This window comes from Rhipicephalus microplus, chromosome 1, assembly GCF_043290135.1.
Source record: "Rhipicephalus microplus isolate Deutch F79 chromosome 1, USDA_Rmic, whole genome shotgun sequence".
Lineage (NCBI taxonomy): Eukaryota > Metazoa > Arthropoda > Arachnida > Ixodida > Ixodidae > Rhipicephalus > Rhipicephalus microplus.
In genome coordinates, this window is record NC_134700.1 from 134455951 (window position 1) to 134469916 (window position 13966).

General features: G+C 44.0%; 1 protein-coding gene across 2 annotated transcripts in view; it reads right to left on the bottom strand.

Moving 5' to 3' along the window:
- Positions 1–13966, bottom strand: part of LOC119177855 (acidic mammalian chitinase) — a 126110-nt gene that overhangs the window by 46903 nt on the left and 65241 nt on the right. For both annotated transcript variants that reach the window (XM_075887389.1, XM_075887390.1), the window contains exons 5-6: positions 10573–10684; positions 4024–4136 (exon numbers count right to left, since the gene is read on the bottom strand). In XM_075887389.1, the coding sequence (XP_075743504.1) occupies positions 4024–4136; positions 10573–10684 (225 nt within the window). The remainder of the gene's footprint in view (positions 1–4023; positions 4137–10572; positions 10685–13966) is intronic.

A 13966-nucleotide genomic window follows, 5' to 3' on the forward strand; every position in this document is an offset into this window, starting at 1 on the left:
ATACTTCTTCAGTATATATATATATATATATATATATTATAATAATTTATATATATATATATATACATATATATATATATATATATATATATATATATATATAAATATATGCCGCTATGATGAATGGGAGACATGGCCCAGCTCACACGCCATGTTACGCCATGTTTATTCCATTTCTGACTTCTTCCACCTCAACTACTACCAACCATCACTACCTCCTTACGTTACAGGATTCCCCCTCCCTATGAAAGAATGCGCACGTTACATATTACCATACACGATAAACAAGCAATCTTTTAACACAAAAAATGTCCAAATAGGCTGTAGTTCCACATCACAATCATGTTCCGTAGATTGCACATACTTCATAGGAGAGGGCGGCAATCCGGGGTAATCAAGTACGGCTCTGGTGAGCGAGGCTGGCTGTTACGTTCTGTGCAACATAAGCATGCCTTGAGTGTGGAAACAGATGGAAACGCAGCCGGCATTCTTGCGAGGAATGAACGAGGTTGGAATGCCTTGAAGGATTGGAACGCCGAGGTCGGAATGCCTTAAAGGTCGCACTGTGGGTAAGTGGTCCTTCACAGTATGGTCCATGACTTCGTGGTATATTGCAGCGAGCTCTGAATGCAACTTCAGAATACTTGGTGGAAGTTGGCCTGCAGGTTTCACCTGCGAAGTCAGCTGCCATCGGGTATCATCCAAGGCAACGCGCTCATCAAAGCTTTAGCAGGCTTTACCTCGGAGACACACCTATACAGTGGGTACACCAACATCGCTACCTGGATGTAATCATCGATGATCGCCTTTCTTGGCGCCCTGCTGTGAAAACTGGGAGACGAAAAGCGCAGTCCCTGTTCGTGTATGTAGCCGCCTTGACTGCTAGGAGTGAGGGCATGGATCAGAAGACGGCACTACAGGTTTACCAATCAACTGTACTCTCTTGAGTGATGTATGCTTTGCCAGTCTTGAATGTGCCGCCTGCTTTAATGTCCAAGCTGAAACAGGATCATCGTGTTGCCCTCCGAGTACTGTTTGGCTTACCTTGTGAAGCACAATTCATCCCACTAATGACTGAAGCACACCAGTTGCCGCTAAAACTGCAAGCTGACCAGAGAGAGGTACATCATATTGAGCGTCTGAACCGATCCCCACATGGCAAGACACTCCTTAACATGCTGTTAGAGCGCCCACTTTCTCGAATGGGTAAAATGGCGGCTTTGTTGAATGACATTACTGGCAATTCCGGCCAAACTATTCAGCTGCCAACATCGACAGAGCACAGGCCATGTACCTTTTTTTATTAAATGTATGTAAGGAGAGGTTGGAGCCAATGCGAGGCGCCGGCTACTGCTCTTCTCTTGCACAAAAGTCCACATCGCACATTCAGTAGCAAACACAAGGTTATGCTTATGTACATAGCACAACACTTACACAATGAGTTCACGTTTTTCCGCACTGAGTGTCCACACTACACAGAAATGAGTCCACACTGCGTAGAACTGTGTCCGCACCACACTGAATTTGTAAAAAAACAACAAAAAATGCACACAAGTAATCACGCCAATTTAAGTGTTTACACAAAAACTTCAAAGTTCAATAAAACGTGTAAGGTGATCTTGTCGCCTAAATACAGACATGTTTTATCGTAGTGAAGCAGGAAAATACCGTTTTGAAACATACCGCGTAACATTTGTTTTTTTTTGTTTAGTACTTTTGAGCTATTTCTGATTCCTCCAGAAAGTGAACCACTGCACGTGCTGCAGTGGCTTGTAGCTTTTCTTTTGGCCATGGACCCAAGATTTTTGCAATTGATGGAGGTCGCTTATCCAAAGATTTGAGTTTTTGAAAAAGGTTCTTTCGAGGTACGTCATGATTTTTAAAATGCAGAAGAATATGCTTTACATCTTTTTGAGCTTCTCTGCATGAGCAGGTGGGACTGCCAGCTCTCCTTATTCTATACAGGAAAGCCTTCGTGTAGGCTGTACCAAGTCAAAACCTATGAATGACTGTTTTTACTGATCGGATAACCTTTAACGGAAGGTCACGTACCTTCCCTACCCATCTGTCGATTCCATAAATACGCAAAAAGTATAACCAACCTGTTTCGGAACTATACCGATTAGCCCATTCCCACTTATTTGACTACTTTGAAGACTATGTAAAAGTATTTACGGACGCTTCTGTACGCAGCGATGGCATGAGCGCCTCTGCAGCTTTCTCCTGCCCTTCAACCGATATCAGATGGTTGTTTAAAATACCGCACCACCTCTACGTCGGTAGCAGCTCAGCTAGCAGCGATTGATGTCGCCCTTACGTACGTACAAGAAGGGTTACCAGCATCGAAGGTTGTCATCCTAACCGACTCTCGTGGTGCCCTTATCAGACTCACCAGCAAGGAGACTGACAGCCCTATTCTGAGCAGCATCATGGAATCCATTAACAATATTCTGTCACGTGGAGTATGCCTAGCTGCACAGTAGGTACCTTTGCACGTGGGTATCTCGGGCAATGAAGAAGTTTGGGTATCTATGGCAACGAAGAAGGATAAGCAACCATGCATTCTTTGTACGATGGACAACGCTCGTCTGCTCATACGCCGACACCTCCTAAAGCAGCACCCAGACCAGCGTGTGGCGAATGAATCGTTCCCTCCCCGTGTTCGTGGCTGTGGCTTGCCTCGTATTTGCCGAGCGCTGTTGTACAAACTAAGAGTGGGCTCGGTGCTAGTGCGTGAACGATTACACCGTCAAGGGCGGGTGGACGGCTCGTTGTGCGCAGCTTGTGGCTCCTGCGAAACACTTGAGCATCTCGTAGTGCAATGTCCCACATTTTCTACGCAGCGGTCTTTGCTGAATAAGGAATATAAATTCCAAGGACTCAAGTGCGCGACCCTAGACGACTACCTCTTTCCAAGGTGTAGTACTTCCCGAAGCGACCAGGTCCACCGAGCTCTCCTTACATTTATAAACCAAACGGACCTGGCCACGCGTTTATAGACGGTCTTGTTATTCTTTTTTAAAATTATTTTTCTTCTGTTTTTATTATTTTTGATTTATTTTTTTACTCATGCTTGTCGAAGTCTACGTCTTTGTTTTTTCACTTCCTCATCTTCTTTCCCCTTTCTCTCATTCAATCTTTGTTTCCCTTGTTTCTTCCCTCCCCCCGAAAGAGTGAGCAGGCGTTGTGCCCTTCCAGGTGGCAGTTGCCAGCTTGCTCTTTCCCTCTGTCCTCTGTGTCCTTGTGCATCTGTGTATGCAAATCAAATAAATAGGTACTAAGTGTCAGTCACGTGTGGCACGTACCCAGATACCAGTGGCAATACCCGCCCTCGGGTATGTGCCAACGTCTGGCGGAAAGGGTTTGACGACGTACGCAGCGGGACTGTGACATTATCTGTCATGACCACTACATGGGTTTATGAAACCCATGTAGTGCCATTATCATTATCATCAATTCTTGACCACCACGCGGCGCCTCTCACGCAGCTGATGCTGCTAGATCGAGATGCGTGATAATAGAACGAGCTCACGTGCCTGGCGTATCGGACACTGGCAGCCACCGTGGCTCCAAACCAGGCCTGGGATAAAGGGGCGACATCAGTACGGCCCCGTCTCCACCTTCGACGTCGTCTCACGTCTCTATACTTTCGCTCTCTGCACCATCTTACCCTCTCATACTAATTTTGGTTCCCGCCACGGGTAGAGAGATGCTCGTGAGAGCATTCATACGTAAGCGGCTAGACAGAGAGATCAATACATAGACACGCAGATAAACAAGAAAGATGCTTGCGGTACGCAAGGATAGGTTTCACATTGAAAAATGTGCAGATGTGATGGTCGCATATGCGATTAGTAAATGTTGAAATAATATTCATGCTCCAGTTCTACATGAAAAATTTTAGGTCGTGACGGAGGACTTGAGACAGAGTGGATTCGAACACGTGAAACAGCGTCGTTAAGATCGTAACCTATCCTTGCAAAATTCTATCCTACCCTAGTAAAATAAACAAATCATACTCACTTAGTGATGTTGGGGACGTGATATCGTTTCAGAACCACTGGTATAGTAGAGGGCACAGCAACAGAGAAAATAAGAGGATAGCCTGGATTCCTCTTAAATTCATCAGACATATCCTGAGCAGGATGAAAGTATGAAAGACAGACCACAACGATTCAGACCACAGTAATGTTCATAATAAAGCATTCAGGGCCTTTATAGGGACCCTGAAACAATTTTTGAACTAAACATGGAAGGAATTCACTAAAAGTGCTCATTCGCTCCCGAATTCAACGCCGCAAAATTTTTAATAGTCTGTGAGGCACGATCAGAGTTAAAAAGACTTTTTGCACGTGGCGATCACATTGCCTCCTTTCTTGTCCCGAAGAAAGCGCTGCAAGCTACGCAGGGAGCAATGGCAGGACAATGGAAATACTTCACGCACGCCTCTTGATCTTGAACGCTTTTTCTTTTTTTTTTTCAAGTTACTCGTGGCTTTTTTATGTACGACTGGATGCGCACCAAGGGGGGTTAAAAAATATATTCTCCCAAGCATTTCCCCGAGGGTGAACATGGTTAAGTGCGAATGCACGGGGTGACGCAATGAGGGAGAGTAAAGTTAAAATCCGTTGGCATTCGCCAGTGAGTTAAGGTAAACTCTTCCGTGTGATCACATTGCGATTCCCAGGAATCATTAGACCCTCTCGGGAAATCTTGGTGAGTTTACGCACCGAGAGTGAATTCGCACTATAATAATGCTTATGTCCTCCGCCCGCTTCGCCCGCTTGCGCTCGGCATCACGGGCTCTTTGCCGCGCTGCCTTGTCTTCAACCGGCGCGACATCTTCAACGACGCGTGCGATGCTCGCATTACATTGCGTCGTACTCGTTGTTGGACGTATCGCAGTCGAGGTTGATGCCTGCGATGGATCTATACCTATGAAGACTTGCCGATCTCGAGCAAGTCGTGACTACGCGGGCGCGCGGAGCCACGGAGCGGAGGGCGGAGCGCGCGCAATCACGTGGTGTGTGATGTCGCTGCGCCATTGCTACAGACGCTCCCCTCCACTCCTCGCGCCTTTGCTAGGGGAGCGGAGGAGGCGCACTGCAGACGGTGGATTCAGTGTCGCTTATAAAGTGCGTTCGCACTTAAAAATTGCTGGAGTAGAAGCTCCCGCAATGCCTTGCACGCAGAAGTGAAGCCAGCTTTTGCCACTGCCAAGATGTTGGGCACATCAATACTATGTATGTGTAGATATTATGTATATATATTTTTCTAACATACTATCTGTACCACCCTACTTACACAATGTCCCTTGAGGGCTCTGTGGGGTACTGTAAATAAATAAATAAATAAATAAACATGTTTTTACCAATATTGCCGACTTAGAGATGAAGTGGCTTTAATGTGTCAGTGTAAATTCTACGTTTGTTCTATATTAAAAGACAGTTGTACCCGACGAAATAACACACAAAAGCGAGTATGGGTGACTGAATTTCCCAGAACTAGTAACACTAAGACGCACTTGGAAAACTACGTCACCCGAAAGAAATTTCCACATTTCACTCATTTTATTAAAACACAAAAGCTTTTTGATGACGAAAACTACCCCGGGTACAGGCTCTTGATGTACTGTAGCAGTACACTAAAAGGAACTTTCACGGCAAATCCATGCCATGAACCATGAGAGGAAATTCCGCTTAAGTTTTAGAGCTGTCAGTGGCTTAAAACGAATAGTGGAATCAATGGGTTCATGCAGTCTGGAAGATGTTTCATCACAAGAAATAAGCGAAATGGTGACAAGTAGCGGACTAAGCAAAGAGGAAGAAAAAGCATCCTGTCCGGAAAAATGGAAACGATGGTGTTCCAATCGCGTACCTAACCAGTGCGCGAGTTTGACTGGTTGAGCAGATGGAGAGCATTGTCTACGCGTGACCGGTCAGCAGATTGGAGAGTCGTTCCAAACGACCGCTGTCTAAACTGCGGCAAACGAGAGATGGCCTAACATGCTCTGTTTCACTGCTCGGTGGCGAAAGGGTTCTGGCACATGGTACAACGTCTCTTTGGCTCTCGCACAGTGCCCATGCGAGCAGAACGTGGGCTGTTTGCAAGACTGGTCTTTACAGTAACCTTGTACGTACTGTGGTGGCGACGCTGTTTAGCGGAAGTACGGCACAAGCCTCTTAAAGGCACCTACCGCACACTTCAGAAAATACGGCTCATTGTTTGTAATTACCTCGATCAGTAGCTAGACACGCGTGGCGAAAAGGCTTCTCTTCGACGATGGCATACACGTTTCTTCAGAGTAAAGTAGGGACATCTGAACTTTCCAGTTTTTTCGTACTAGTCATGCGCCCACTCTAGCACGCATGCATATGTGGTATTTTCTGAAATGTGATTAATTTGATTCACTTTCATTTTCCTTTGACTTGTAACATTGGGATACCCAGTGATCAGTTGTATTTTGGTTATCATTTGTTAGATGAATACACTGTCATTACTTGTTCTCGAAGTTTCCTTTGTGTATGTACAAGTTATGAGTACAATAAACTTCCCTTTTTCTAATCGCTGAACGGTGATGCTTCGTCATGCCTTTAGTAAGATGGCGGCCGCAGCTGCCATCTTGCCAGAGGCACGGCTTCGCTCCTAGGCGATGATTTTCATTCCAGCATTCTTTTTAGTCCTCCTTGGTGCGCACGCGTGGACGAGTCGCGGCCTTCCGCGGCGATTACTGTAACAACCGAGTGCGCCACGTTCAAATCAGCCAATCGCTGCAGATTGAAGGCTTTTCACGAGTGATGATGATATGTAGAGTTTAACGTCCCAAAACCACCATCTAAATAGAAGAGACGCCGTAGTAGAGGGCTCCGGAAATTTTCACCACCTGGAATTCTTTACGTGCACCCACATCTGAGCACACGGGCCTACAGCAATTTCACTTCCATCTAAAATGCAGTCTCCGCCGCCGGGATTCCGAGTACCTTAGCCACTAGACCACCGTGGTTGGGCCCTCTCTACGAGTGTTATAAAAACATCTTTTGTCATTTGTCGAGAAAATTCACTTTTGAGTGGAACTTAAAAATTTGTTGTGAATTCCGGGTTGCGTGCTGCGCTATAATAACTAGCTCGCGTGTTTTCGGGAGCCGCAACTACAATCGGAAGCATTTTCTGACCATGCCCAAAAAGTATTGGAGGGCCCCTTTAAATCAAACATGCAATGATTTTTTGACATACGAAACAAACAGCTGCTAAATTTATTTGCCAGTATGTGAAGTGAAGAATGATAGTGAACTACCAGAGCGAGAACACATGAATAAAAACGAGGACTACAAACTGCCCGTGTGTCTTGGCGCTGATAGTATACGGGCATGAATTTCCAACAAGGCCAAGCCAACACGCTTGCTGAAATGTTCTCATTTGTTGTATGAATTAATAAATTATTCTATTTGTTCACTCACACGGCTCTTTAAAGAGTTCTGTAAGGTTGACAAGTGCACAACAACAACAATAAAAAATAGAGAAAAAATGTAAAAAATAGTGAAGTTCTGTTAGTAAGAATTTTGTATCAAGTTGTCTGCAGCTCAGATATAATAGTCGCACAGTGCGTCTGTCAAAAAGCCTCACTACTAACTTGGACAACTCTTCTCCAACGAAATATGTCATGCCGGAGCTTCATTAGCTCTTTTCGTGTTCCGCGTGGAAACAAATTCAGCAAATTTCTGGCTCTTCTCTCACCTTCACTGAGTAACGTGAGTAGCAATAACACATCATTTTAAAAATAGGCTTTTGTGATGGAGGTCACTTGAAAACAAACAGTTTCTAGGTCATTGGCTTGTATATGTATACTTTAGAAGCAGCTGCGAGAATTTTAAACAGTGTGAATTGAAACTCAGATTCCTTCAAACTAGCTATTTTTTGTTCATGTATTTGTGTGTCTTTCTACCACCAGTCATTGCACCGTCAGTTATTTGTCTAGAGAGCTTGAACGTTTTTGTCTCATCGGTAGAGGCGTGCTACGCTTTTCATTGACCCTGAATTATCAGTAAAATTGGGGTAGTGGTCAGAAGCAATGTTGAAATTTTCGAAAAAATTTTCTGTTTTCGAGAAAACTTTATACGCCTGTTAAATACGTGAGAAAAAGTAATAAAGAGGTATCAGAACCAGGTTCCTGTGTCCGGCTACCCAGAGCATACGCACCAGTTTGGGGCTTTTTGTAGTCTCAATACAGAACCATCCAAAAATGTTTTGTTCCGTAATGCAGTTAGAGCTATCCGACCAAAGGCACTCAAGGAGCTTATAACGAGGGCCTAACCTTTGGATGCACAATGCCTATTGACATCTAGTTTATTCGAACAAACTAATTCGAAAACCACAATAGGATCGGGAAGCGTTGTGCATATGGCACACATAAATTCACGTTAAATCTGGAAGCTAGAAACGGACTATCCTTACAGTGCCTTGCCACGTGGTTAGCAATTTAGTTTCAACGTAAGCCTCGTGAAATCACTTATTGCTGGGCGCATTGGTGAATGCTTGAAATCTTGATGTTAGCGGCACTGACAACTTCTTTGTTTTGTTTGGCTGCAAGGACACAGATAACATAAAATGCACCTAGGAACCAAGTACAATTATACATTATACATGTCAGGCTATGGTCAGGTCGCAGAAACATTAATAACCAAGAACACTTATCCCTGTCATATAACCAAAGATCGACGTACACTTAGGCAGAGTAACTTTTTACTGCGAAAGCTGTAAAGGCTAGCAGAAACGAAAAAGCAACCGGCATCGGCGTCACGATCAATTTTCATTGGCTAAGTTATCAGTTACGTCGTCCGTAGCGTCGTACCCAAGCACGGGCTCTATTGGCCACATTATGAGTGACGTCATTCACTCTGTTGTAATTGTAGCGCCAAGCAAGCGCGCGTCAGTTTCTCCCGAAACCTCTCACATGGGTATTCCACGGAAAACTCCAGAAGAGCGCTTTCAGTGTAAACGTGAAAGAGCTTGCACTTGCCAAGCCGAAGGTAGAGTAGGGTACAAAAACAGGCCTGGGAGGCACAGTGCCGGCAGCAACTGCATGCCGTTGATTAAACAGCCTTCCAAGTCGAGCTTAATCGCAGACATAAATGCAAGCGCCAGTGACGGGCGGATCCTGCAAACCACACCACCTTGTTAGCTCGCGATGTCAAACGCTTTCCGGCGCAAACAGCGTCAAGCTGATGATTGCGGGGGCGCGTTGATAGGAGCAAATTCCCGCTTTCGGTGCGTGTTTCTATAGCGACATTTTGGCTTCGGCTGCGACGTTTGTGACTGCCTGTGATTCGACATTAAACACTGTGATTAACGCCTCGCGAAATGCACTCAACCCAATTACACTCGCCAATGATCATGATCAGCAGAGGCACAAAGTGCGCCATGTGAAATAAACAGTGTAGAAAACCCAAACCAAACGTGTGTCTAAGCTCGTTAGAAAGCACAAGCATGTACCAATAACTCTGAAAGTCTTCAGTGGAGCGTCTGGTAAAAGTCACTGCCTAGCACCGCTACCACATGTTTCATCTTTCTCTGGTTAATAATTTGAACGAAGTGCTTGGGTGTTGACTTTTTTTACGCATTTTCCTACATGCACATACTCGTACATAGGGAAAAAGGCCGCCGCTTTATATGCGTTTATAATGAATTAGCAAAAATTAAATGCAACTGATGGTGTCCATGTTTTGACGCACCGTGAAAAATGCACAACACAGCCGACAATTCGCGATGCTAAAATTCTATTGAGAGGCCCGTCCGTTAGCACTGGGAGGCGTAACAAACCAGTTATTGTCCTTTGCATGACGTATTGTACATATAAGAGGAAACTAACTTTGTCAACGAAAAATGCACGTCGATTGATTAGAAAAGTAGGTTTTTTTTCAACACAACAATTCTATATTCTGATAAGTGATCTGTTCTTGATGTGGTTGGTACGTTTGCGTATGGCTATGCTAGGCTATGCTACCTTGATGCATTCAAGCCGAATAAGTCGCATTTTATTCGTTCTCTTTTTGCGGTCTCCCAAGGATTTGTCCTTTTTATAGCTTAGTTAAGGATCCGGCCATATCAAGCCCCTTTTATTCCTGCACAGATACCGATGAATTTAGTTTATCTGAGCAGCTCACTCCAAGTACAAATGAACTTCAATGTGCTTCGCCTCAATTAGCAGCGTGAAACTTGCCTGGCAGAACACTTCAATGAATTTATCAAATTACGTTACTTTTATATTATGCATTATAAGTAGTGCTACCACCTCATGCGCTGCGGTTTTCGTAGGCGTATTTAGGCACCCCCACATTTTTCACGCTAAATCGAAAACTGCATTTTAGGTCACTTCATTTATTAGTTGCGTACGTGAATATGCACTACATGTATACTTTGGCTTAATCATGTACGTGGAATCGCTGCGGAGTGTTTTAAGAGTGTACAGAATACGGCTGTTGCTAAGCCACGTAACGAGGGTCTGGTACTTCATCATAGTGTAGCTGATATTCAAGGCTAAAAATGGAGGATGTGTTGAGTGAACTTTCCTCCTACCTCGATAAGATCGACAAGCTTTACTGTATCGAACACTTCTGGGACCTCCCAATCGAAGTCCATCCCTTGAAGTTGAAAATTGTTCACTTCCCACTGCATCGACTCGATGAACCTGCATACGGAAGCAAGGAACGAATACGCTAGAGTTGTCATGACAACCACAGGATGTGAAAGCACACGGCAAATGCCATATGGAAAAATATTATCAGGCCTGCTCAGTGCCGCCGTAACTTCACTTGTTTTGCCCGAGCAAGCGCACGCACGGCCGTGAATTCAATACCATCATCGTTTCCCGTTAAAAGACAGAGCGTTCGCGGCACGTTTTACTAGCTTAACAGCATTATATTGCTTTGGGGTCAAAGAAGGCGCTGTTTTGCGTCTTTTGCACCTAAAAGCGTTTAAAGATTCACTTGTGAGCCCTTTCTTACACAAAAAGGTCAAACGTTGTACGCTGTCAAACGCGTGGTCCGTTTATATAGGCTAAAGTTAAAGGACCAAGAAAGTGCTCCTGAAGTAATAAATAAAATATGTTTTATCAGTTTTTCGCGCTCATTTACAAAGTTTCTGTCGTTTTCTTTGTACTCTTTCGAACATCTGTCTTCGTAGACACGTACATATTGAGAAGAGTGTGTGCTGCAGCCACATGTATGTTACTTAGCACAGTATATGGGTGATGACCACTACAAGAGAAAGCAAAAACTGTCGTTTCACAAACACTTCTTGTGACTGGCCCAAGGAGTGGCGTTTACTTCTTGCTCTGGCCTTTTTCGCAGTTGTGTGTAGTCGTTTCGATAACTTAAGGCTTGGGAAAAATGATTGCACTGGGTATAGATTGATGATTGATAAATATGTGGGTTTAACGTCCCAAAACCACCATATGATTATGAGAGACGCCGTTGTGGAGGGCTCCGAAAATTTCGACCACCTGGGGTTCTTTAACGTGCACCCAAATCTGAGCATACGGGCCTACAATACTGGGTATAGATTAAACCGTGGGTGCTTCTACTGCACTGCCGGTCCTTAGATTGCTATATTTGTTAGTGTCTCTTGGGTATTCCAACTCAAAGTAGAGAACACATACCTAAAAACTATATCAGAAAGTGCTTTACCTTAAGCGTCTACACGCATAAAATTTTAATAATAACAATTTTTAGTTTGGGGTTGACCATCCCGAAACCACCATATTATTATTAGAGACACTGTAGTGAAGGGCTACGGAAATCTAGACCAGTGGGGTTTTTTTACCATGCACCCAAGTCTAAGCACACGGGCCTATTGCAATTTCACCTCCATCGAAAATGCAGCCACCACAGCCGGGCTTTGATCGTGCCACCTGCGGGTCAGAGGCTAAGTACAATACCCACTAGAACATTACGGTGGGGCTTAGTTGTCCTTAGAAAAAGAAAATAGTCGCAACTTCAGTTCTTTTTTGACGACAATTTGCAATGCAGCATCGCCCAACCATTCAGAATCGCAGCCGTACAGATTGCGAATATATATTCAGTGCACAAAGTGCATGACATATCCACGCTGCAGCTCACGGACACAGAAAAACACGGTCTTGTCGAGTCGTCAACAAGCACACCAGCACGCCACAAGAACCTTCGTCAGGTTTGGGAGTCCATGTCTGTCAAGTGAAGAGAGCAAGCGTATACGCACGTCTGTGCAGCGAAACACGTCGGTGTAATTGGGATGACGTCACAGCCTACTTCAGAAGCAGCAAGCAGGCCTAAAATTATCTAGGTAGTATTGACACTGCTCTTGTCGTCTGCACACACATGATGTACAGTCAGCTAATCGAGTGCTTTTGCAAGACATTCCTTCTGTTCAGACTTGACTGTTCCCAATGATTTACTATGTTCTGTAGACCATCGTTCAAACCTGGATAACCCACAAATAACTTTGAGCCAGCAATGTGAAACGCAGTATAATGGGCAATACATATTGGATTCTCGGTCTCTTTATCACTCGCTTGCATATTGAAGCAAGCGGCCTGATACATGAAGTTCGGGATAACGGCTGCAAAGGCTGTGCCACCGCATTTAACGAGAATCTCAAACTTATCATTTACTGTTAGCTAAGAGTAGAAAAAACCATCATGGTTATCTAACGTTGAAAGCGACCAGTTGGTCGTATTAGCATACGTACAACTATAGCTGATTAGTGAAAATATAAATTTTTGTTGTACAAATTAACCAAAAAAGAAGTTCTATATTATGTCGACAATTATCGCAATGAGTTCTTTCGATGATATGCACTAAGACTTTTGAACTACTGAGAACGTGCGTTATTTTGAATGTGTCGTCTAGTATAGGAGTCATATGAAAGGTCGTTAAAGTGACATCCTGGTTTTGGGACATAAAGCTTCAATTACTAATATTATTACTGTTATACAGTCAAACCTAATACCAACGAGTGAACGCAGCATGCTGGAGGGTCACGTGTTTGGATCAGATTATATTGAGCTGGACTGGCGTGTACTTCACAAAGCTTCTCTCTCGTAATACTTTTTTTACTGGTCAGCAAGATTTCTTGACAATCTGCCCCGCATTGTGGTTACCTTAATTTTTCTCTCGAACAAAACGTTTTAGCACTAGATACGTTCCTAAATGTGGGCCCTCCAGTGTGTTTCCTTACACAATATCAGACCTTCTTGAACATAGCTGAATTAAACACTACATATCAATCAAATGAACCTGGATGAACTGAAATACCGTTGTACTTAGAAGCGTAAGTAGTCGACGTTAACAGCTTGAAGCACAACATCGAACCCAAGTCACCGGGAGAACGTAACGAGTACGCATGACGAATGCGTGACGTAATTCTTGCCGACAAGGGAAAGCTAAGAATATCCCGAAGAATTGCTGCAGTTTTGACCTGTTTATTGTTCAAGCACTGTAAAAATTTCAACGTAGATGACATCAATCGCCTAGCAAAAGCTGGTCATGTCTTTGTTTTTTTTTAATTGGCGAGATCCTGGGAGATTTCGTGCCCCTCTGTCAGACCACCATGCTGTTTGGACAGCCATGTAGGCTCAATAGTATTCGTCTCCGAAACTGTCTTCTCCAAGCTGTCTGTTTTGTCAGCTACAGGATACCAAGAATGGAACTTATTATGAGGGACTTTCGTTCAGCTGTATCTTCAGCCGTCTGGTATTAATGTTGGTGCACAGTTACTATGCTGAATACCAGTATAATATTTCTATAAACTAAAAGAGCAGCATAACAGTTCCTCGTACATTGTAAGCTCATTTCATGCCACAAATACCATAATTAACAACAGCGTGCTCATTTTTCGTAACTTCATTCAAATTTTTTTAGCCCTATCAGTTTTTAGCCAACCGAATGTAGGCGCGAGGGTGTGTTACCGCACTTTCTGATTTCTAAAAAAAAAG